Consider the following 23,013-nt stretch of genomic DNA (forward strand, 5'->3'; position numbering starts at 1 on the left):
TGTGCAGTCACTGTCTCTCTAATAGTCTTAATTTTTTTTCTGGATTTTGTTTGGTCTCACTCAATATTACTGTGATAGTTTGTTCTTTAAAACTTCTTTCTGTGCTCCAAATACACAATCCAACATAATCCTTGTTTCACCTAGTTATTTATTGAGCTGTCACAACAATAGATACCTTTTGACTCCTCCTTCAGATTTGCTGCATTCATCACAGTTTCAAAACCCAAACTTGGGTATGATAGTTCCTTTTACATTTTGAATCTTGTTCACCTGCTGTTTGATCATGAATTCTTCAGATTTATTTCTCAGTTGATAATATATGGTCAAGTGTTTATTATTAATATTGAAATATATTGTTGGAATTTTGTACCTGAGCCCACTGTCCTATTTATTTCTCCATAGGTAAAGCTGGTGCAACATACATATTCATGTCTCTATGGAACATTCCTTTGTAACAATAGCAGAGAGCGAGAGGCACGCAACATCTATAAGCGCACATGCTCAATCTGGTCACTGTTGCGAACTGGGAATAAAAACTTCCAGAACTACCTATACATCCCCAGTGGCGAAACGGTGAGCACCATTCAAATCAATCCTAGTCAAGGCCACCCTAAACTGGACTGTTGAAATACAAGCCTAAGTCAGTCAGGTAGCATCTGTGGAGAGAAACAGAGTTTACATTTTAGGTTGTGATGCCCTGTCATCAGAACTGATACTGCTTGACCCACTGAGTATTTCCAGCTCTTTGTTTTTATGATCCTAAAAGTAAGTTTGTTCTGAGTTATCTCACACAGAGTAGGCCAGGGATAGTATACATGACTTAGAATCACGCTGGGTGATTCTTTTATGTCAATGGTAATCTTTATTGCTGTTATGCAATGACAGATGAGAAATTGTGCTAAAAATTTTTTTTTTGATTAAAAGCTGTAACTTCCTTTGACAGGTTTTACACCCAGTGTGTCACGTTCGGGCACTTCATGTGTGGACAGCTGTGTATCTGCCTATTTCATCCCCATGTGTACCAGCTGGCAGTGCTGATCTCTGCCTTTCCCGAAGTGGAGCAGCAGAGGAACGAAATGGAAAGTCATTGGACCGGTGTGTAGACTGTGTTTACTATTCTGGTCAGTTGTATTGAAGTGCAGTTAATATTTATTGTGCCTTCACAACTCAGATTAATGCAACAGCTTTTAATAAGATTTGGATGCGTTGAGAAACCGATCGTAATCCAGTGAACTTTTAACGGATTCGTGGAGTGGTGCATTTAAGATCCCCATTCTGTCTCAGCAAGTCATATTAAAAACTTTCAAAGAATAATTTACTTGGTTCTACTCATCTACTTTATCCCCATTTTTGTACATTTGGTTTTCCATCAAGTCTTTATCCAATTCCATTTTGAAGGCTACTTTTGAATCTGTATATAAGACTCCATTAAATGGTATGATATATATTCTAGCTTAAAAATGTGTTGCTGGAAAAGCGCAGCAGGTCAGGCAGCATCCAAGGAGAAGGAGAATCGACGTGAAGGGCTTAACGTCGATTCTCCTTCTTCTTGGATGCTGCCTGACCTGCTGTGCTTTTCCAGCAACACATTTTTAAGCTCCTGATCTCCAGCATCTGCAATCCTCACTTTCTCCTGATATATATTCTAACCAGTTGTGCAAAATGTTTGTCATTGGCTGCTGGTTTCTTTCCCAATCACTTTCAATTTGTTCTCTCTAGTTATCAATCCTTGCACTTATTGGAAGCAGTTTCTTTATTTACTCTATCCAAGCACTTAAACCCATCTATCAAATCCCTTGGCCATCTTTGTTGTAAGAAAAATAACCTCAGCTTCTCCAAGTCATCTATATAACTGTAATGTCTCTCCTTTCTTATCCAGCATTTCACCATCTAATGATGTTCCTCTTGAGAGTCAACCCCCCCATAGCTGCTCCATACTCAACAGATGGAGTTGCTGCAAAACTATTGCAGTTAATTTGGAAAAGAGACAAGTTTCGGTGAAGCATTCAGCTTCTCCTGGCAATTGAGAGCAGTAACAGTTGAGCATTGACCAAAATTTGCATTCACTGCCAGTAGGGAAGAGGGAGAGGATGAAGCATCAATTGATGTTGTAGGTAAATCTTTTAAGAGACCAAATAACTTACAAAGCTGAACTCTACCTCCTAATCATGAAAGACTGTTTCTGAAGAATAACTTTTGACAGCCCTGAATTAAACTGCAAGAGTCCTTCAGAAGGGTCACTGGACCTGAAAAGTTAACTCTGGTTTCATTCTGTAGATGCTGCCAGACCTGCTGAGTTTTTCCAGTAGTTTCTGTTTTTGTTAATAATTGTTTACTTGTAGCTAGTGTCTATTTGTAAGAAATACTAATTCTTGTTGAGGAGAGAAACCAGGTCCATGCTGTGTCAACCTGGTGCTGAAAGTCAGGCACATTGGGGAATTCTGCATATTTTTAAAAAATCTTTTGCTTTTGTGATAACTCCAGAAAAGGTGAAATTTTATTTCCAGTGTGCTTCCCTGGTGAGGTGACCATATAAGTAACCCCATACATGCCTTATGGAATGTTTTTTGAAAATCCTTCATATGACATTCACCATTTCCACTGATCTACTTTGCTTCTTACACCTTCAGAAACTTATTGCCCTTTCTTAAAACAGTGATGCTAATATATTGTGTGTCTAACCATTTAAAGTTCTCAGAAGTGCTGTACTATCATGATCTCAGTAATAGATTTTATCATTTATCCCTACCACTTAGGTCAAACTAAATAACCATAGCTCCTTATTTTCTCTGTCTCCTTTTCTTGAATATGTCTGATATCTCCAAGTCCACAAAATCATGCCAGAATTTAGAGAATTGTGGAAGATCAGCAATGCATTCACGAGCTGTGTAGGCACTTCTTTTGGAACCATTAATGTATGCCATCAAGCCCAGATGCTTTGTCAACTTTTAGTTGCATTAATTTTTCCAGTACTTTATTTATTTCCCAGTAAAAGCTACTTTGTTTCTCACTCATTAGATCATTAGTCCTCTGCCATTTACTGTGCGTTTTTATGTTTGTATTGTGAAGACAGATGGTAAATGTGTGTCTGGTATTTTTTTTTTATTCTCCACTATAATTTCTTTCTCTGCCTCTGAGGAATCCATTTTGCTCCTCTTCATTTTTATATAGTTATAGAAGCCTTTCAATAAATTTATATTTCTTACTGGTTTACTCTTGTATACGATATTTTCCCTCCCAAGTTCTTAGTTATGTTTTGCTGATTTTTAAAACCCTCCGTACACTGTTAGTAATCGATAACTTGCAAACCTCCATGCAAGTCCAGTGTCAGTAGGCATCTGTTCTTGAAATCCTATGATGAGATATGGGATTTTATTGTGAAACAATCCGTAAAGTAATTGTAATGAGAGCAAGTATTTGGAAAGAGCTAAATTCACTAAAAAAAATCATTGGGTGGCTGTGGAGGAAGAAGTTAGAAGCTGCAGATTCTTCTTTGACATGATGTGAATAGTGGGAGTCGGTTTCTTCCCTCCATGTCACGTTCCTTTGGATCGTAAGCATGTTTTAAACTGCTGGTGTTCTTCCTTTCCCTCCCATCTTTTGTGTGAAATGGGAGAACAAGGTCTTCAGACAGTGCTGCTTCCTGTGCTCTGACCAATATTTGTCCTTCAATCAATGTAAACAAAAGAAATTGTCGCACTCCTAAGTGTAAATTGACATTTCCTAAGTTACAGCAGGGGCTGGACTTGAAAAATATTTAATTCCCTCAAAGTTGCTTAGATGGTTGTGGAAGTTACTATAAAATGCAAGATTTATTTATCAGTGAAGTTTCTAAATCCGTTGTCAGCAGTTGACTTGTCCCTGATTGAAATAAGAATTTGAATGACAGAGCCGATTAGTGGAATGAGATGAATGTGCTCTAATCAAGAGCAGGTATTACAATAATCAGGCACCTTGTATATGGTCAATGCTGCTGATTTAAGTTTTTCTGTGCAGGTGAAGCAAAAACATAGATCTTTGAAACAATAAAATTATTCCTGAAAATTAACATTTCTAATCAACAACTTTTAGAAATTTTTTCTGCTGAAATTGAAAAACAAGACCTTGAGGTATTTCATACAAGATGTTTAATTTCAAGCATTTGTTTTCTGTATTTTGTGTCCATCTTTTGAAATCATTAGAAACTTGCTATATCTGACATGGAGTAGACATCTTTAGAGCAAACATAAGATTTTGGAAAGCCCAGATTAAAATATATACCTATATTATATTGAAATTTCTTCATTATTAGACTGGATTGCCACTGCAGACACAGTGGATCTGCCTGCATCAGACATTGTTGTCACTTATAGACTTTAACGATTTTTTGACTGTCCATTCTTTTACTGCCCAAATCTCTCCCCCTAATAGTGTGGGAATTAATTCAGTTTCTGTTATCCCCTCTTGCTTCACTTTCTGTTCTGATCACAGCATTTGACTAGTTTGCTCCATATTTAACCTCTTGTTTAGAAACTCCTATCTTGAAGTGACTGAGATCTAGTCTCCTCTTCTCTTCGTTGAAGCTTTAGAACTGTTGCAAATGCTGCATGTTGAGGATTGGAAACTTGGCAAATCTGAGATTGGCACAAATACCAACATCATCCTGGAGATAATGGAACAGTGGTCATTTCACTGGATTAGTAATCCAGAGGACCCAGTGAATTTTCATGGATGTAGGTTCAAATCCCACCATGGCAATTTGTGAACCTGGATTTCAATGAATAACTTTAGAACTGAACCTCTAACTGAAACCTCTTAACCATGAAACTACCATTGGTTGTCACTTTAAAAAAAAAAATGTCCAATATTCTGCAGGGAAGGATCACCTTTATTTGGTCCAGCCTATATTTGACAAAACTCCACAGCAACGTGGTTGACTCTTAATTGTCTTCTGGAATGGCCTTGTAAACCACTCCATGGACAATGAACAAAGCTCACATTCCACTAAAAAATTTAAAAAGTTAGTTTGAATTTTGCATTTATTGTGTAAATTCTATTGACTCTTTGTTTCTTTTTAGATTACCGAAAGCCCGGTCTGTGGACAATCTTCCTTTGGCTTGTGACAGTGGGACTCCATTGACAAGAACATCCAGTGATCCGAACATAAACCAACATTGTCAGGAAGGATGTCTCACTCCAGAGCCTAAAAACATACCGATGCTGGCTGTACATGATGGCTGTGCTGTGCCTGATGGCCCTGATGCACCTGATGTTTCTGAAAGTGGGGCTGCAACACCACATCCTGAGCAAGAAGTACTTGGCTTAATACATCCAGTAGAAACAGCAGAGGAAGCTAGAGAAGAAAATCTATTTCATAACCTTCCTCTCCCTAAAGAGGAGGAAGAATTGGCCGAAAGCAGAAATCCGAATGAAAGGACAGAGTACTGCAGAAACCTCAAACCATTTCTGCTACTCAACCAGATTGAAGCTAATATGTATCTCAAATCCACCTTCCCTATCCCTTAAACTCCTCATACCAAAGATATTGATTAAACTCGGTGATTGAGCATGCACAGCTCTAGGCTGAAGCTTCAGAACCCTTTGAGTAAAGAGACGTGTCATTTCATAACCAAATAGCCAGCCCCTTATTCTAGGAATCTGACCCATGTTCTAGATATCCTAGCCAGGCCAAAGATTTTCTCACCATTTGATCTGTCAAACCCCTTATTTTTATATGTTTCAATTAAATTATCTGTCATTCGTTTAAACTCCAGGGAATGCAAGCTTATTCTACTCATTGGCCCACTTAAGACAATCCTACATTGCAGGTACTAGTCCATCGAACCATTGTTGCACTCTGTCAGGGGAAGGTATACCCTTCCTTGGCTATAGAGATCAAACTGCACACAGCATTCCAGACGTGGCCCCACAAATGCCCTGTATAAGTGGAGTAAGTTATGTTTATTCTTGTATTGCAATTAATGTTGTAGAGACTGTGTTGGAGCTGTACTGTCACCTGACTAGTAATCCAGATGCCCAGGCTAAGGCTATGAGCAGGTTATGAGTAAATGGGGCTGTTGCAATTTGGAATACAGGCAACAGATGTTAACTATTCTCACGATTACGTTGGAGTCAGCAGTGACTTGTTCAAGACAGCATTTTGCACAGATGTTTAATACCTCTAAGAATAAATAAGTAAAATGATAGATCGATGGATCAGATCTCATCAATGTAGATAAACAGCATCAAGGCATACTATTTAAAGATATTGCTAAGAAACAGAATGTGGAAAGGGAATAAAGGCCAAAGACATGTAATTGTAAGGTTATGGGAAAGTCATTGCTAGAGATGCTCTGAGTATGATTATGAGATCAGTAAATGGCTCACTGAGATAGCTAGCAGAGGTGTGATTGACTGACTGTCCAAACCCCAAGAGATCAGTAGGAGTTAATAAATCACACTCATAAAGAGATGTAATTTGAGTCACACCCATGCATCATTGTCACTGTTAACAGTGAGCTATGGCCTGAATATTTTTCTCTTCCTGTTCTAAGTTACTGAAGTGACATACAGTGACAGCTAATTGTGATCTGGTAATCAAACACAGACTAAGGGCTTTCTAACCTTTTTGGCTTGGCGCGACAGCAAGTTGGGACTTCTATCACTGAACAATTGAGAAGCCTACACTTCCATTTTATAACACTTGGAATGGAGTTCAGTGCCAGTGGATTTTGCAGTCTGTTTCTTGGGTGTAATGCTCCATGTTTTAGTGTGCAAATGCAATTTTCTTTCTTTTCCTTTTCTTTCTCCTATAAGAACATTGTTAGTCGATTCCTTTAACTGTCAGTTAGAAGTAGTCTTCTCCGTATTCTGTTCAACATTTAGTGCGAGAGATAAAGTTGTAATCCAGAAACATTAAGCTACAGTTTGCTCATTGTAACCTAACTATATATAGAGTAGGATTAAACTATTTTCCATATAACAATGGGTATCACGTCCAATTATCTATACTAAATAGCTACTTAAAATCAAGTGTGTGTGTGTGTAAATATGGGACCCCTGAAGAGCAGGACACTTTCTATTGTTCTGCCTCCTCTCGTAATGTGTCTGCTTATAGCTTTCTCTCTGGCCAAATATAGCATCCCTTCATGAAAATTAGGTAAAATTCTGATCCAAAGTCTATAATTTCAACTTGGAGTTCAAGTACTCTTAAGTCACTCTCACTGCAGGAAAATTATGTTAGATTCTCCAGTGATTTTCTTGCATTTCTTCCAAGGTTGTTGTGATATCACTCTAAAAATTTGATTTTTTTTTCATTTGAGGGGGATTGCAATCAGGATCCTGCTCTCTGACCTGACTTCTAGGTGCTGACCTCTAGAGGTTAGTTTGTGCCCTTAAGTGCACAATGAACTCTTCAGAGTGCTTGTGCCCTTTTAAAATCATCTCTGCAATTTTCCCACAGACTTTTGTTTTTCTTGCTCTTACTCTGGTAATGTCCCTCACTTTAGCAGAAATCTCTTCTGGTTTGGGTACACTTCCTGAACAATCCCCAACATAGGTAAATGGGTCAGGTAGCAGAATTTCTAATTTACCAAAAACCTTTAATCTGTGTCCATAACTTTGTAAACAAAATGAATCTGTGGTGTCCACAGTGTGGAACTTGCTGCAGCATGAAACATAACTAATGTGGATTTGGTAGTTTGTGTTGTTAAAGTTATCTGATTTTCTGTGCGCGTGTGTATAGAAACAGTATGGGGTTTAATGTATATGGTATGAATGGTAGGGTTTGGTACAGTGTAGGCGTTATGGATTTAGTTCACCACCTTTTGTTACTGATAATATGTGCTGTTATATGGTAAATGTTTCAACAACTCTGATTTGCAGACCTGCTTGAGAGAGTCAGATGACAGTGATATTGAGGAATCTCTGTCCGTTCACAGTGACGAGCAGCGCTCAGAAGCAAGTTGGGAGCCTGTGGATAGGAAGGAGACTGAGGTAAGAGCATAGGTTGTTTGTCATTCTTTGTACAACAGAACCACAAAATGGAGAACTCCAGTCAGGAAGCCATTCTTTTAAACCTTTGTGAAGAATTTGCATTTCTTTTTCATTTTGAGTTATATTGCGCAGATGTGAATTATTCAGTGCCTTGGACTTCAACAAAAGCCCCTCTGTCATCCGCTATCCTGCTGTAAAGGAAGCACATTCTCTGTTTCTCTTGTTTACCTGCCTTGCGTTTCCCTGTACCACCATGAGATTGAGGTTATCTTAACACAATTGAAGATTAGTTAGTGGACAGAAAACAAATGTAGAAGTAGATGAGTTCTTTTTTGGGTTAGTAAACTATTACAAGGAGCACATCAAACAAATCAGTGGTTGAGCTTCAACTGTTTGTGGTTTTATAAATTATTTGGATGAGTCAACAAAATGTAATGGCTCCAAGTTTATTGACTATACAAAATTGTATAAGAAGATAGACTGGGGATCCAAGATGGCGGCGACCCAGTAAGACTGAGTCTATAGTGCTCCTCCCAAGACTTGGGCACAGTGGGTCACCTACCCCCTACCAAGCTCACCAAATCATTTATAAATCATTTATAATAGTTTAGTAACTCAATTAGTTGTGTAATATTATATTTAAACAACTTAATCCTAAGTTAAAATGACTAAAGGGAAGGGAGCCCGCAGCTCTCAGCAAGCAGGAACCCCTCCCCCACACTCTCCAGCTGCAGCAGAGGCATCCACAGCCGCCCCGGGGGACTTACCTACAGTAGCAAGTCTTGCAGAAATGCTTTCCAAGCTTGACTCGAAGATCGATGCTTTTATCGTCGAATCCAGAAACCGTTGGGAGTCACTCTCGGCCGCGCTGCAGAAGCACGACCGTGAGATTGAAGAAATTCAACGCCGAGTTGGAGGGGCGGAGCTAAAGGCCGCGACCTCCGAGACAACCGCTCAATCGGCCGTGGATCAGGTCCGGACTCTCGAGCAGCGAGTCCGGACCTTGGAAAATCATATTGACGACCTCGATAATCGAGGTCGCCGAAAAAATATTCGTTTGCTGGGCCTTCCCGAACGGGAAGAGGAAGGCCAGCTTACAGCATTCCTGGAGCAGTGGCTGCCACAACTTTTAAATCTGCAAGCTGGATCAGGCCAGGTAAGGGTGGAATGGGCCTACCGGGTCGCAATACGCGGGCCCGGCTCGAACCAGCGCCCACGCCCGGTCCTGTTCCGGCTGCAGAGCTACAGGGAGAGGCAGATACTCCTAGAAACCTCTAGAAATCTCGGAAAAGACCCCCAAGTTATGATCTACAAAGGATCCAAGATCATGCTATTTCAGGACTTTTCCCCGGCTCTGGTTCGAAAGAGGAAGGCATTCGACGAGGCGAAGAAGCGTTTAAGGGACTTAAATGTTCAGTACTCCTTACGCTACCCAGCGATGTTACGCTTTAACCATGAAGGATCCGTATATAACTTTGGATCACCAGAAAAGGCTAAGGAATTCTTGGACTCTCTTAGACAAACTGTAGGACATAATGGATGTTGGTCCGCTTTCCCCCCCCCCCCCCCCCACAGCTTTGGTTTATATCCCCTCCCTTTTTTTTTCTTACCTTACTGCGTAATATTATCATGGGGGGTGGGGAGAGGGATTTGATTTTCTCCCCCCCCCCCTTGGAGTTGTTTTCTGTTATTATTTTATGTATATATGAGGGATGTATGTATATGTGTGTGTATGTATATATATATATATATATATAAGCTGGGGGATTTGGTTAATGTTGGTGGGGGGAGGTGGTTACCTTATTCGATCTTACCTCTGTCTTTAGGAGCGGGGTTGTTTTTCCCTTCGTTATTTTGTATTATCATATTTAATTATTATTTGTTGAAGTGGTAATTTTATAGTTATATGTTTATATATGGTATTAACATTACCAAATATACCCAGGTGTTGGTATGGGTGGGGGTGGGGTGCTCACTGTTAACTCTAGCTTTGTACTATATTTGAATTCTCCTCATTTTATTGAGGAGTGCCTGGGTCAAGGGTGGGGCATTGGTTGGGAGAGGATATGAGGGACTTTTGGAGAGGAAGTGACGCCCCCTGGGAACAAGGGGGAAAGTCTCCACTTAGATACGTTTTATATTTTTTTTATTTAGAAATAGTTTTTTACTGTATTGTTGTGGGTGTATTAAAGAGGCTTTATTTTTGTAAATTTTACATGTTCCACGCTCGGGATGTTCTGGATAGGGTTCCCCCTCCCGAGGGGTCTCGGATTGGCCCAGAGGATTATGATTGATCAGTCGGTTAAGTGGTGCACCTGGAATGTCAAGGGGAGTAATTCGCCACTTAAAAGGAAGAAAATATTATCAAATCTTAAGAAGGAAAGAGTTGATATAGCTCTCCTACAGGAGACACACCTGTCAGATAAAGAACACTTGAAATTACGACAGGGCGGAATTGATCAGGCCTTTTTTTCATCTTTTAACTCAAAAAGCAGGGGAGTTGTTATTCTTGTTCGGAAGAATTTCCCTTTCAAAATCCTAAAGCAGATAAAAGACGAATCTGGACGATATATCTTGATTAAAGCCCTCATAAATGGAGAGGAATATGGGATTTTAAATTTGTACTGCCCCCCGGCACACCCCTTTAAATTTATAACGGAAACCTTTTCAAAATTGATGGCTTTTGATGCCCGTCATATAATTATAGGGGGAGACTTTAATTGTATTATGGATCCGGAAATAGATAGGATTCCCAAGAGTACTGCAGGAGTATCTCCCAGATCTAGACAATTGATGGATCTGAACAAAGAATTAGGATTAGTAGATGTATGGAGATGTCTTCATCCACAGGGTAGAGATTTTTCTTTCTACTCTAATCCACATAAATGTCATACCAGAATTGATATGTTTTTTGCCCCCTCGATTTTTTTAAATTCCATATCATCCTGTAAAATAGGTAATATAGCAATTTCTGACCACGCTGCTGTATATATGGAAACTAAGGCGAGGAACAGTGGGACATCCCCTCGGCATTGGCGTATGGACCCCTTCTTAATGAAAGATAGTAAATTTGTAAAGTACTTCTCTCAAGAATTTCAAACTTTTTTAGAAATTAATTCAGGTACAGCTAGCAACCCGTCAATGATGTGGGAGACCATCAAAGCATACACGCGAGGCTTGATCATCTCCTACTCAGCGACCCAGAAGAAATTAAAGGGAGAACAACAGCGTCTGCTTGAAGCCCGCTTAAAAGCGGCTGAAACAGCATACACTGATAGACCTTCTATTATTAAACTGCAAAGGATTACAGCTCTTAGGACAGCTCTAAACACTACACTTACTCAAACGGCTAAGAGGGAAATATTATTTGCAAAGCAAAGGTTATATGAATATGGCGACAAACCGGGTAGATACCTAGCATTTCTTGCAAAGAAAAAAAAGGCCCCTCAGACTATTATGTCTATCAAGGAAAGTACGGGTATTTTGACTCATGATCATAAAAAGATTAATGTGACCTTTAGAGAATTCTATTCTGAGTTATATAAATCACAGGATTGTGAAGATAGGACGAAGAGGATGCAGTCATTTTTTAAAAATTTGACTTTTCCAGACCTAACTCCGGAACAAGTATCGGTCCTAAATGCTCCTCTTACACCCCAAGAAATAGTTGATGCAATTAGGCACCTTCAAAATGGTAAGGCGCCGGGCCCAGATGGCTTTCAAGCTGAATTCTATAAAGAATTTACAGAAATACTGGTTGGTCCACTTATGGACATGTATAACTGTGCATATAGTCAGGGCTGTCTCCCGCCTTCGCTGAAAGAGGCAAATATCTCTCTTATCCTTAAAAAAGGAAAGGACCCAGAAGATTGTACATCATACAGACCAATATCCTTGCTAAATGTAGATTTTAAAATCCTCTCTAAAACGTTAGCACTGAGACTAGAAAGGATACTGCCACATATTATAAAGGAGGATCAGACGGGGTTTATTAAGGGCCGTAGATCATCCAATAATGTTAGAAGGGCTCTGAATATGATTCAAGCTTGTCATCTGGGAAAGATACCAGGAGTAGTGGTTTCATTAGACGCGGAAAAGGCATTTGATAGGGTCGAATGGTCATATTTGTTTTACACATTGGAGAGGTTTGGCGTTGGACAGGTGTTTACCAAATGGATCTCAACATTGTATAGTGATCCCAAAGCAGTTGTGGTTACCAATGGATTAGGCTCGGATAGCTTCAGTGTGGGTAGGGGCTGCCGTCAGTGATGTCCCCTCTCGCCATTGTTATTCACGTTAATAATTGAACCACTAGCAGAAGCTATACGAGCTGATCCTAATATAGTGGCCCCAAGGATTGGTACAGGTAAACATAAAATTACCCTTTATGCAGATGATGTTCTTCTATTCCTCAGTAACCCTTTGATGTCCATACCTCGCTTAATCCAAGTTATTAATACATTTAGTGCATTCTCAGGCTATAAATTTAATTTTTCAAAATCGGAGGCTATGCCAATGGGTGGCCTTGCTGTGATACCCCGCTTAGCGGACGGTTCCCTTTTTCCCTTTCGCTGGTCCCTGGAGGGTTCCTTATATTTAGGCATTTTTATTACTCCAGTATTTGGTCAGTTGTATAAGGCTAATTTTGTGTATTTATTGGAAAGGATAAGGCAGGACCTCCAGCGATGGGGAGACCTGCCAATTTCCTGGTTGGGTAGAATAGCATTAATCAAAATGAATATCCTGCCCCGTCTCCTATATCCTATGAGAATGCTTCCGGTGATGCTGCCGAGGACGGCTTTATGTAAATTATACGGCTGGCTGAGTTCCTTTATCTGGAATCATAGGCGGCCCCTCATTAAGCTGAAGAAGCTACAGCTTCCACAGGCAAGGGGTGGATTGGACTTCCCAGATTTTAGGAAATATCAATTAAGTTCCCTATTAAGTTACATAGCTGATTGGGTCTTGTCTGATCCACAATCAATCTGGTTGGACATCGAGGCTTCTCAAGTAAAATACCCACTTATTAACCTTTTATTCTCAGACAAGAGGAAAATCATTACAGATCACTGTAAAAACCCTATAATACTGAATACAATCAAGGCTTGGAATATAATGCGGCAAAATGAGGGTAATTCACATAAAACATCCCCCTATGCACCAATAGTGGGGGCATGGGGATTCCAACCGGGGTTAACAGATGCCACTTTTAAACTCTGGAGATCCAGGGGTATCTCATGTCTCGGGGATTTATTTAAAGATGGGGTCCTGATGTCTTTCGGACAGCTGCGTCAGAAATTCGGATTACCCAATGGAGACCTCTTTCGATACTTCCAAATTCGAGATTATATACAGAAGAAGACTACGTTATTAGATAGTCTTTATAAATCCGATAGAGAATGTAGTGTCCTACGACCAGTGGGGGTATCTTCCGTCAGTAATATTTATCATTTACTACATGATGAAGTATCGGGAGATATGGATAATCTGCTTAAAACATGGGATCAGGATCTGGGACTAGAAATCTCCACAGAAACGTGGAATGATATCTGGGAAAATGCTAGAAGAATTACTATTTGTAACAGAACCCAGGCTATCCAGCTGAAGATACTTCATAGGGCCCATATAGCACCGGTTCGATTGGCAAAATTTAAGGCAGGAGCATCTCCAATGTGTCCTAAATGCAAAATAGAGGTGGGCACTCTTGTACATTGCTTATGGACCTGTCATAAGATCCGTAGATATTGGACTAAAGTAGCAAGTACCCTGACAGAAATTTTAGGAACGGAAATAAAAGTGGACCCCGTATCTCTCCTCTTGGGCTTTTCGAACTTTCCCTCCCTGGACACGTACGGGAAGAGACTATTTTCTATTCTTTCTTTCTGTGCAAGGAAAAATATTTTGATGAACTGGGTGGCGGAGGGCCCCCCTGGACTTTCAAATTGGCACAGACTAATTATGGAATGTATTCCCCTTGACTTCCTTACAAATATGGTGCACCGAAAGACCGAATTATTTTATAAAATATGGCAGCCCTTTTTGAATTACATAAATACAGATATTTCGGCTATCCTAACAAGGGCTTTTATTTAATTTAATTGAGATTACAAACCTGGCTGGTCTGTGGCCCCTCGGGGGAGGAATCCCGCACGAATACGGGTTTTATTATATCTGATGCTAACACATCCCGAGCATGTAAGAGACTTAAATATACATCCTGGTTAGTTGTAGGTTAGATTAGTAGATAGTTGAGGTTTGTTTGTTTGTTTTTTTTTCTTTTCGGTTTTTTTTGTTGTTTTTGTTTTTTTTTGTCAAATTTTGGCTATTGTATATTTGAGCTAATTGTATATCAATGTTTATATCTGAGAGTTTTGTTTATTTTTGTAAACTTGTAAAAATGTCAAATTTCTAATAAAAATATCTATAAAAACAGATAGACTAAGGGGAATGCAAAACTGAGCACCAGTGATAGGAAAAATAATGGAATATTTTTAGTAAAATAGCTTCCGCAAACGTACTGGATTTGAAGGCAAACTAGAGAAGATTCAGTTGATCAATTCCTGTTATGGAGGGAATTTCTAATGAGGTCAGGATGAGTCTTGGGCTTATACCAAATGGCATTTAGAAGAAGAAATGGAGACCTATTGAAACATATAATATTCTTAGGGGGCTTGACAAAGTGCATCTGGAAAAATTGCTTCCCCTTGTGCAAAGCATCTAGGACCAGTGGTCATAATTTGATTAAGGGATCTTTCATTTAAGACATCTGAAAAATGATTTTATCAGAGGCTAGCGAATCTGTGAAATTCTTCACTGCAGCGAGCTGTCTGAACTGAGTCACTAAAATCTATCTCAGCCTTGTATGTTCTTAGTAAGGGAATTAAAGTTATGGGGAAAAGGCTGGAAAATGGAGCTGAGGATTTTCAGATCAGCCAAGATCTCATTGATTGGTGGAGCAGACATGATGGGCTGGATCATCTATTTCAGGTCCTATGTCTTATGGTCTTTTAGAGAGCATTGAATGTCATCAATAGTTAACATGGATTTCAAAATAGCCATCTTATTTGACCAACTTGAGTTTTTTGAAGACATAACAGAGAGTACACAGTGGTAATAGTAGATGTAATAATATGAATTTTCAAAAGGCTTGCCAATGAGGTGTCCCATAATAAATTAACAAATAAGATTGAAAGATTGAGACAAATAGTGCAATAGATTGCTTGCTAGCTAGATTCAAGACAAAAACAGAGTGGGAATGAAGGATAGTTATTCAACAGTGGCAGAAGATGGGCAATAATGTTCAACAAAGCTTGGGACTATTACTATTCACAATTTAGTTGAGTGATTTGGAATTAAAAATACATTGGCAGGATCTTTCTAGCAGCAGTATTGAGGGTGAGATTGCTGCTGCCATTGGAAAATTCTCCCTACTCAACACTACTGCACATTTCTTCCACTATCTTTCAGCCCAACTTTCATGGAAGTGTGCAGTGTTGGAGGAGTCTTATGAAATTTGCATTTGCTCCCTTCCTACAACACTAACTGATGAACTGTTTTAAAGTCCGGTCTTAATATTAGTGAGGGAGTGAATCGATAGGTTGGTGAGGCAAATAAGTGGGTTGGAGAGTGAGCAGGTTGGTTAATGGTTGGTTGTGTTCAGTTAAGGAGAGTGGCCTGGTGGTTCGTGGATATCAAGACAAGGCAGTTGAGTTGGGGTATAATCGAGTCTGGTCAGAAATTGGTTGGATGGTCAGTGGAAGGGCGTTATGTAGTTAGCCAGATATTGAAATAGGATATAATTTATTTTGGGTAAGTACCCAAGTGAGTACAAGGAACTGTCCAAAGCCAGTCTGTCCTTAGATTTTGTGCAGTTCCCACTTAAGTGCTCATGTTATGAGTTCTGTAGGGTCCTTGTGTGAATCTCTAGTGTTGTATCTTCTGATTTAAGCTTATTGTCACACAGAATGAATTATAACTTTGCAAGTCACTACTTATGGCACCATTCTTGGGTACCAAGGTACAGAATCTTGGGACACAGCAGGAAAATGAAGAAACTTAAGTTTAAAAAGTTGAACATGACAGTCCTTTTTTCTAAAAAGTAGTAACAGAGTTAACAGTTCAACACCACAGTCCATAAGGGCCTGGCCATTGGGGCTCACACTCCTTACATGGGCTGAACCTCACTCCTGCCCTGGGCTGTCTGCTCTTGTCACCTTGCAGACTGTTCCTGCTCCTGTTGTTGCCTCAGGCTGCCTGCTGTCATTCTCACTGGCTGCCTTAGTCTGCTTACTCCTGGTCTTGCCACCAGCCTCCTTGGGCTCCTTGTAGAGATCAAGGCCGGCTGTCTAATTTATGGGTGATATCAAACTGGGTGGGAGTTGCACAATCCTGAGGAGGACTCCAGTTGGTTAAGGAAGACATGAGTAAATTCCAGAGTGGGTATATAATTGGCAAATTATTAGTAGTGAAATGTAATGATGCACGTTTTGGGTGGGCAATACAAGGTGCCACTATTGGTTCAAGTCTAGGTGGAGGTTCTTGAGGTACAAATATATCAATTACAAAAAAATTGCATCGTGTTAGCAATGTTATAAACAAAAGCAAACAAAGAGCTAGATTTTATTTCTACACAGGCAGAATTAAAAAGTAGGAAAGATAAATCTGTGTCACATCTTGTTGAGATGACAGTTGGAGAACTGTATGCAGTTCTACTTGCCTTAAAACAAAGGATATAGAGGTAGGGGAGAGAGTGTGAAGAACATTTGAGGATGATACCAGAAATGCCTGAGTATAAACAGGATGGTTTTCTTCTCTCTTGGAAAAAGAAGGCTGAGAGATCACTTCAGAGACGTCTTTACATTGTGAAAACCATGGTCTCCTTGGTGCAAGAGGCTCAAGTGGCTGAATGGTCTACTGTACTTGTGTTTTAGTAGAGTAAACACATGTTGAAACAGACTTAGAGGATGCACTTAAGGGAAATTAGGCAAGTATATGAAGGCGAACTGAAAAGATGGCTGTGCTGATAGATTTATGAGATGATGAGAGGAGCTTGTGGCACACCAGACTAGTTGTGCCGAGTGGCTGGTTACTATGCCATATATCCTATGTAATTCGATGCAAGGCAGCTGCAGAGAAATAAACATCGATTAAATGAGACAAGGCAGACGCTATTTAGTAGAGGGAATTGTGAAGGTATCAGCCTTTGGGGGAGAAAAAAGAAAAATGGTAATATTTAAATAATAAATAAAGTATTCAGAGCAATGGGGTTTTCCTTGTATGAATTATCAATGTGCAGTCAATGTACAGATTGGAAAGCATGTGATATGTTTGACTTTAAAATAAAAGATTTTGATATAAAGGAAAGGCCTTACTTGAGTTATCTAGGATCTTCATAAAATCACACATGGAGCATTTTGTACAGTTTAGGTCTCCTTTTAATAGCAAAAGGGTCAACTACATTTACAAGTCAGCATAATTACTGAGACCCTCAGGAGCTGAACAGAATATATTTGCTCCCTATCAAGGCCAGTGTGGAATTCCTTTGGATGCCGAAATTTTTCCCAAAATAATCTGTAACATCATCGTATTGTAAGTAACTGGAACTGTATCAGACCCATTTGCTTATACAATACTTTACAAGGTAAATATAAGCAAAGTTTACCCTGTTTAGACTGTGAGGAGTACAGATCGCGATCTCAGAATAAAGGGTCATCTGTTAGAAACTGAGGCAGATTGCAAATTTTTAAAATTCTCTCACCCAGAAAGTTGTCGATGCATAGTTGTTGAGATTTTTCAAGACAGTGATAGATTTTTGGTTGCTAAGAGAATAAAGGGATCATGTGGGAAAATGGAGTTGAGGTACATCAGCTATGATCTCCCTGAATGGTGGCACAGATGAGACTGATCACAGGGCATTCATGTTTCTATTCCTTAAATTACCCCACACTTTCCTTCCACTCTCCATTGCCTGCTCCCTATACCTAATCTTCCCTTTCCTCTGATACCTTGCACTAACTCTCTCCCAGTTTCCCACTAGTGCTTCCTCCACAATATTCCCCTGACGAGGAGCAGTCTGAGATTCGGAACTCTCCAATTCCAAGTAACGATCATTACTTACTGAAATTGTTTACAAAAATTCAAGATTAAGCTTAGGAAAATCTAAATACATCTGTAATAATTGTGTGGCATAAGTTTCCAGGAAAGGCAACAAAATCAAGTATAGATGGGTATGTGTTGGTCCAAAAAAACCAATCCAGTTCATTTGCAAAAAGATGAGGAATTGTCAGTTTTTCTTTCAGTGCTAACCTCTCTTGCTAACAGGTCATGTCTTCAGTTCTTAAGCACAGTTATAGTCTAACAAAATATAGAAAATTTTCCAAAATCTGTAGTTTAATATATGTTAACAGTGGTTGACATGGATATTGGTTATTGGATGTTTGTGTACATCTTAGAAGATTTTTTTTCAAGTTGATTTATTTATTGCAGGTGACACGATGGGTCCCTGACCATATGGCATCGCACTGTTTTAACTGTGACTCAGAATTCTGGTTAGCCAAAAGGAGACACCATTGCAGGTAAGATACAAAGATTTGGCGTCCATACTAAGAAATGTTTGGAAAAGCCTGAAAGTGATTTGGCTTGGTACTTACATTCACTATATCACCTTCTGCGTGCTGGAGGTTAGCGATTTGGGGTTTATTGTCAGAGTAGGTTTGAGTAGTTGCTGTAGTTTAGCTTGTACATAATGCACAGTGTTGTTGTGGGGGGAGTGAAAGCTTAAGTGAGAATTATTCTTCATTGTTTATTTTTGTATTTTCATTATTGGGATCTGGATGATGTTGGCAAGGCCAGCATTTATGCCCACCCATCTGAGTTACTTGTGAGGTTATTTCATAAGGATGTTAAGAGTCAGCCACATTGCTGTGGATCTGGAGCCTCATGTAGGCCAGACCAGGTAAGGGCAACCAATTTCTTTTCCTAAAGGACATTAGTGAACCAGGTGGATATATATGACAATTAATAAGGGTTAATTCCAGATTCTTATTGAATTCAGATTTCATCGTCTGCCATCATGAACTTCGGTCTTGTGTCCCCAGAGCACTGGTCTGGGTCTTTGGCTTACTAGTCCAGTTGCATCACCATTACAACATTGCCTCCTTGTACAATAGGGTACTGATTAAGCAGGCTGCCTTGTTCTGGATTTTGTTAGGCTTCTAAAGTGCCATTAGAGTCATACGTTTTTAGGCAAGTACAGTGTTCAGTCACACTTCTGCTCGTGCACTGTATTTATTTAATGGACAAGCTCTGGGGAGTTAGCAGGTGAGTTACTCACTGCAGAATGCCAGGCTGCTCTTGTAAGCACAGTATTATATGCCCATACTAGATATGTTGAAGTCTGGGAGCGATGAACTTGAAGTGATGAAAATTAGTCAACAGCGGAGGAGTGGCTGTGATTTGAGAATTTACATTGAGGAAACGGTTAAGGGCTTTCAGGAGATCAATGAAACTAAAGGGGAAATGGAATAGCCTGGAGATTTAATTTACTGAGGATTGAGTCACTCATTGTAGAGACCGAAAGTGGAAAGCAATTAAGCTGCCTTAGTGAGAAATTTGAAGTAAGTTTGGGCCTGTAGATTGTGGGGATTTTAAATTAAGGCAATGAGGTTAAAAGAATACAAAATGTTCAAAGGGCCAGAGGATGATCTGGTAAAGTGGTTGACCTTACATCACCAGTTTGGTTAGGGCAGGTAAGTATAGCCAGGCTTTTTTAATGGGCAAGGTATCACGACCAGTCTAGTCATCCATAAGAAGGTAAACTTTGTATTCATGATAAAGGTATTCAGTAAATGGAATGGAACAAACTCAGTAAGATACATCTCCAACAACAACTGATACTTGCCCTAGTGTCTGTAATCTAATAAATATACCATGTGGCTTCTCAGAAGTATTAAGAAGCAAAATTGAACTCCAAGCCATACAAGGTAGGATTAGGCAAATGGCCAAATGCTTGTTCAAGTAGACTGGCTTTAAAGGATATCTGAAAGGAGAGAAACTCAGAAATAATACCAAATCTTCAGGCTGAGGCAACTGAAGGCACAATGGTGGAGAAACTAAAACCAGTGTTTTGAAGAGGTCAGAATTACATGAATGCTGGTATTTAAGAGATTACTGGGCTGGAGGAGATTAGAGATCTGGACAGATAAAGTCATAGAAGAACAAGAAAGCAAGGATGCAAGTTTAACATTGATTATTTGCTTAACTGCGATCAGTGTAGGTCTGAAAGTAATTGGGTGCTGAGTGAGCAAGACTTGGCACAAGCAAGGATATAGTCTGTAGAGTTTTGAGCGGTAGAATGTAGAAGGCTAGCTGCAACAGTCAAGTCAAGGTAAAACAGCTTAAGTAAGGGTTTTATCAGGAGAAGCAGCAGTTGAGTGATCCACCAGTGCTGATGGTCCCTTCAGTATTGTCTCAACACTAGCCCTCTCTACAATTTCCACTACTCAGTCCCAAAAAATTGATGACACAATATATAATTCAACACTCAACTAACAGTCACTAAATGTCACTACATTAAATTAATTTAAAAATGGGGTCTGCCATCCAGCTGAAATAGCATTGCTGCTTTTATTGTTCTACTGGAGAAAAGCTTTGTGTCTGTTTTGAGGGATATGAATCTAACATTGTATTTTGTTGGTTTACACTCTGGGATTTTTCTTTGCCTGATTCTGGTATTAGTTTTGTGTAAAGCTAATAGATTTGGTTTGGGAAGGAAAAATAAACTGGCTTCCTTCTACTGACTATTACTAGCCAGGGATGAAAAGTACATGTGTATTGGGCAAAACTAATATTATGCTCAGTCGCTGCTAAAAAATGTCATATTGTCATTTTTAAAGAATACAGAATATTAATAGGCCTTTCGTCTCCCTGTAGGTATCTTCAAGAGATGGCAGAAAATAGGATTTAAGTGTGAAATGCAATTCTAACAGTCCCATTTCCCTCAGTGATTTTCTTAATGTATTATGTTTATTTCTAGGAACTGTGGGAATGTGTTTTGTGCCAACTGCTGCCACCTGAAACTACCCATTCCAGATCAACAGTTATATGATCCTGTCTTGGTTTGTATTTCCTGCTATGATCAGATTCAAGCGTGCCGCACCCGGGAGATAATGAATCAGCAACTGAAGAAACCCATTGCTACCGCATCCAGTTAAAGTGGCACTCTGCCTTCCCCAACTTGTGCCGTGAAGCTTCTGTTATCCTGGAAACTTGACACTTGAAGGTTAGCTGGGTTCCACAAAAAAAAGCAAATCCCAGCCGGAGAGGTGTTTGAAAGATTTTAAAGTACTGATACGAAAATGCTGCTACAACGAGCTTTTTGACCTGTGCACTATGAACTTTGGGGTGGGAGGGGAAGGGTAGGAGGGGAGAGAGTAGGAAAATAACCAAAATGTTAATAGAAAAGAAACAAATTCATCTCTAACTGATGAGCTACTTAGATTTGAAAAGAAATTCTATTCCTGTGTAAAGAGCTTCTGAGATATAAAATGGAGACTATGTGGTGACCTGTCTCTCAATTGCTTGACCAGCCATTACAAGAATGAGCAGTTTCTGTGCCTCAGTAAAGAATGTGATAGCAGTAGAATTGTGTAAAATCTATTTGTACAATGCAAGCTATAGGGCCTCTTAATTCTAACTACTTTGCAACCTACATTAGTGGTTGTAAAGAGAATGTTTGAGGAACTGTAGGAATTGCTTGTTTAATTCACGCAGGCAACTTAAATTTTATTTCTTGAATTCTCCTGAGATACGTATGATGTTGATTCTGAAATATGCTTCTGAAAAACAATTCTCTAATTTGTTTTCACCTAATCTTTTTAAACTTTTGATGGAAAATGGGAATGTATGTGTGTAATCTGTATGATGTCAGGGAGGGGCAGGTTTGTTAGTGGGAGGATTCCACAGTATTATCACTCTCGTTAGCCAAGATGTCCTCCTTCAGTTTAAATCTTGCAATTTTCTTTCTCTCTTTCTCCCCTTTTCCTTACCAAAAATAATTACGAACAGGAAAAAGCCATTAGACCTTAAAAGCTTGTCCCTTTCTATTTCACAGACCAGCTACACTATCTATTGTGTTTTCATCATACCTCTGTCTCTCCAAGCCTTCATATAATTGTTTTCTGTCCACTTATGCTGTCTATTTCAATGCCTTTACCTGGTATTAATTACGGTTGATGACTGTCTGGATGAAAATATTTAGCCCAGCATTTTCATGAATGACTCTTCTATAATATGTAAATTCTACATGGACAGATCCAACTATACATCTCAAGTAAGTTAAAATATGCGATTATAGGAGTTTGACTGAAGAAGATGATGAGTCTGTTTTCTTATCCTATCTATCACTTCTCCGAGCTTTCCTTTAATGGGCCTCTGTTCTCGTTTTCCTTTCCTTCCTTGTGATGCATTTGCAGGGTCCAGGATAGAGAAGCTTTTCTGTCACACTGAAGTGTGTAATTTTTGGCTATGGCCTGAAGTGGCATGAGGACAACCTTATGCTGGAGATGAATGTTGTGGTGGTCTGCACATGGTTCACCATGGACTATCGCAACAGGATGACTTCATGTAAGGAACTTTGCAAGCCTGGTAATCTGCAGATCTACAAAATTGTTTACTTCCACATTCTCAGAAATTGATAGGCATAACAATGATTTTAAAAGCACATTTTTGAAACACTACTCATTGTTTGAGGATTTATGATTGACACCTTTGTTAGCCCACATTGAAATGGAAGTATTTTGGGAGTCTTCATCGGACTGACGAGAGTCCTTGAACAATTTATTTTACTTTCTTTTCCAGACCTTAAATGGTAATCCTTGCTAATTGTTTAACAGACTGCATTTATTTCTTTCCATTTCCCAAATTTGATGAATTTCACAGGCTCGGATTAAACTGGCTAGGAAGGAATCTTGCTGCTGATAATAAATGTCTGTGGCAGATTGAATTCTCTCATTTTCTATTCATTGATTAGGCATTGAGAGT

The 23,013-nt window shown here is 39.4% G+C and overlaps 1 protein-coding gene across 1 annotated transcript in view; it reads left to right on the forward strand.

Moving 5' to 3' along the window:
• Positions 1–21,536, forward strand: part of LOC148141889 (phosphatidylinositol-3,5-bisphosphate 3-phosphatase MTMR4-like) — a 60,783-nt gene extending 39,247 nt beyond the window's left edge. Inside the window, exons 13-18 of the mRNA XM_087977119.1 lie at positions 403–573; positions 944–1,095; positions 5,058–5,474; positions 7,818–7,974; positions 18,460–18,548; positions 21,008–21,536. Coding sequence (XP_087833245.1) covers positions 403–573; positions 944–1,095; positions 5,058–5,474; positions 7,818–7,974; positions 18,460–18,548; positions 21,008–21,185 — 1,164 coding nt within the window. The 3' untranslated portion in view covers positions 21,186–21,536. The remainder of the gene's footprint in view (positions 1–402; positions 574–943; positions 1,096–5,057; positions 5,475–7,817; positions 7,975–18,459; positions 18,549–21,007) is intronic.
• The last annotated feature ends 1,477 nt before the right edge of the window (positions 21,537–23,013 follow it).

Source organism: Chiloscyllium plagiosum, unplaced genomic scaffold (assembly GCF_037043375.1).
Source record: "Chiloscyllium plagiosum isolate Xiang-an unplaced genomic scaffold, Cpla_swu_hap1 HiC_scaffold_31, whole genome shotgun sequence".
In the NCBI taxonomy this organism is placed as follows: Eukaryota; Metazoa; Chordata; class Chondrichthyes; order Orectolobiformes; family Hemiscylliidae; genus Chiloscyllium; species Chiloscyllium plagiosum.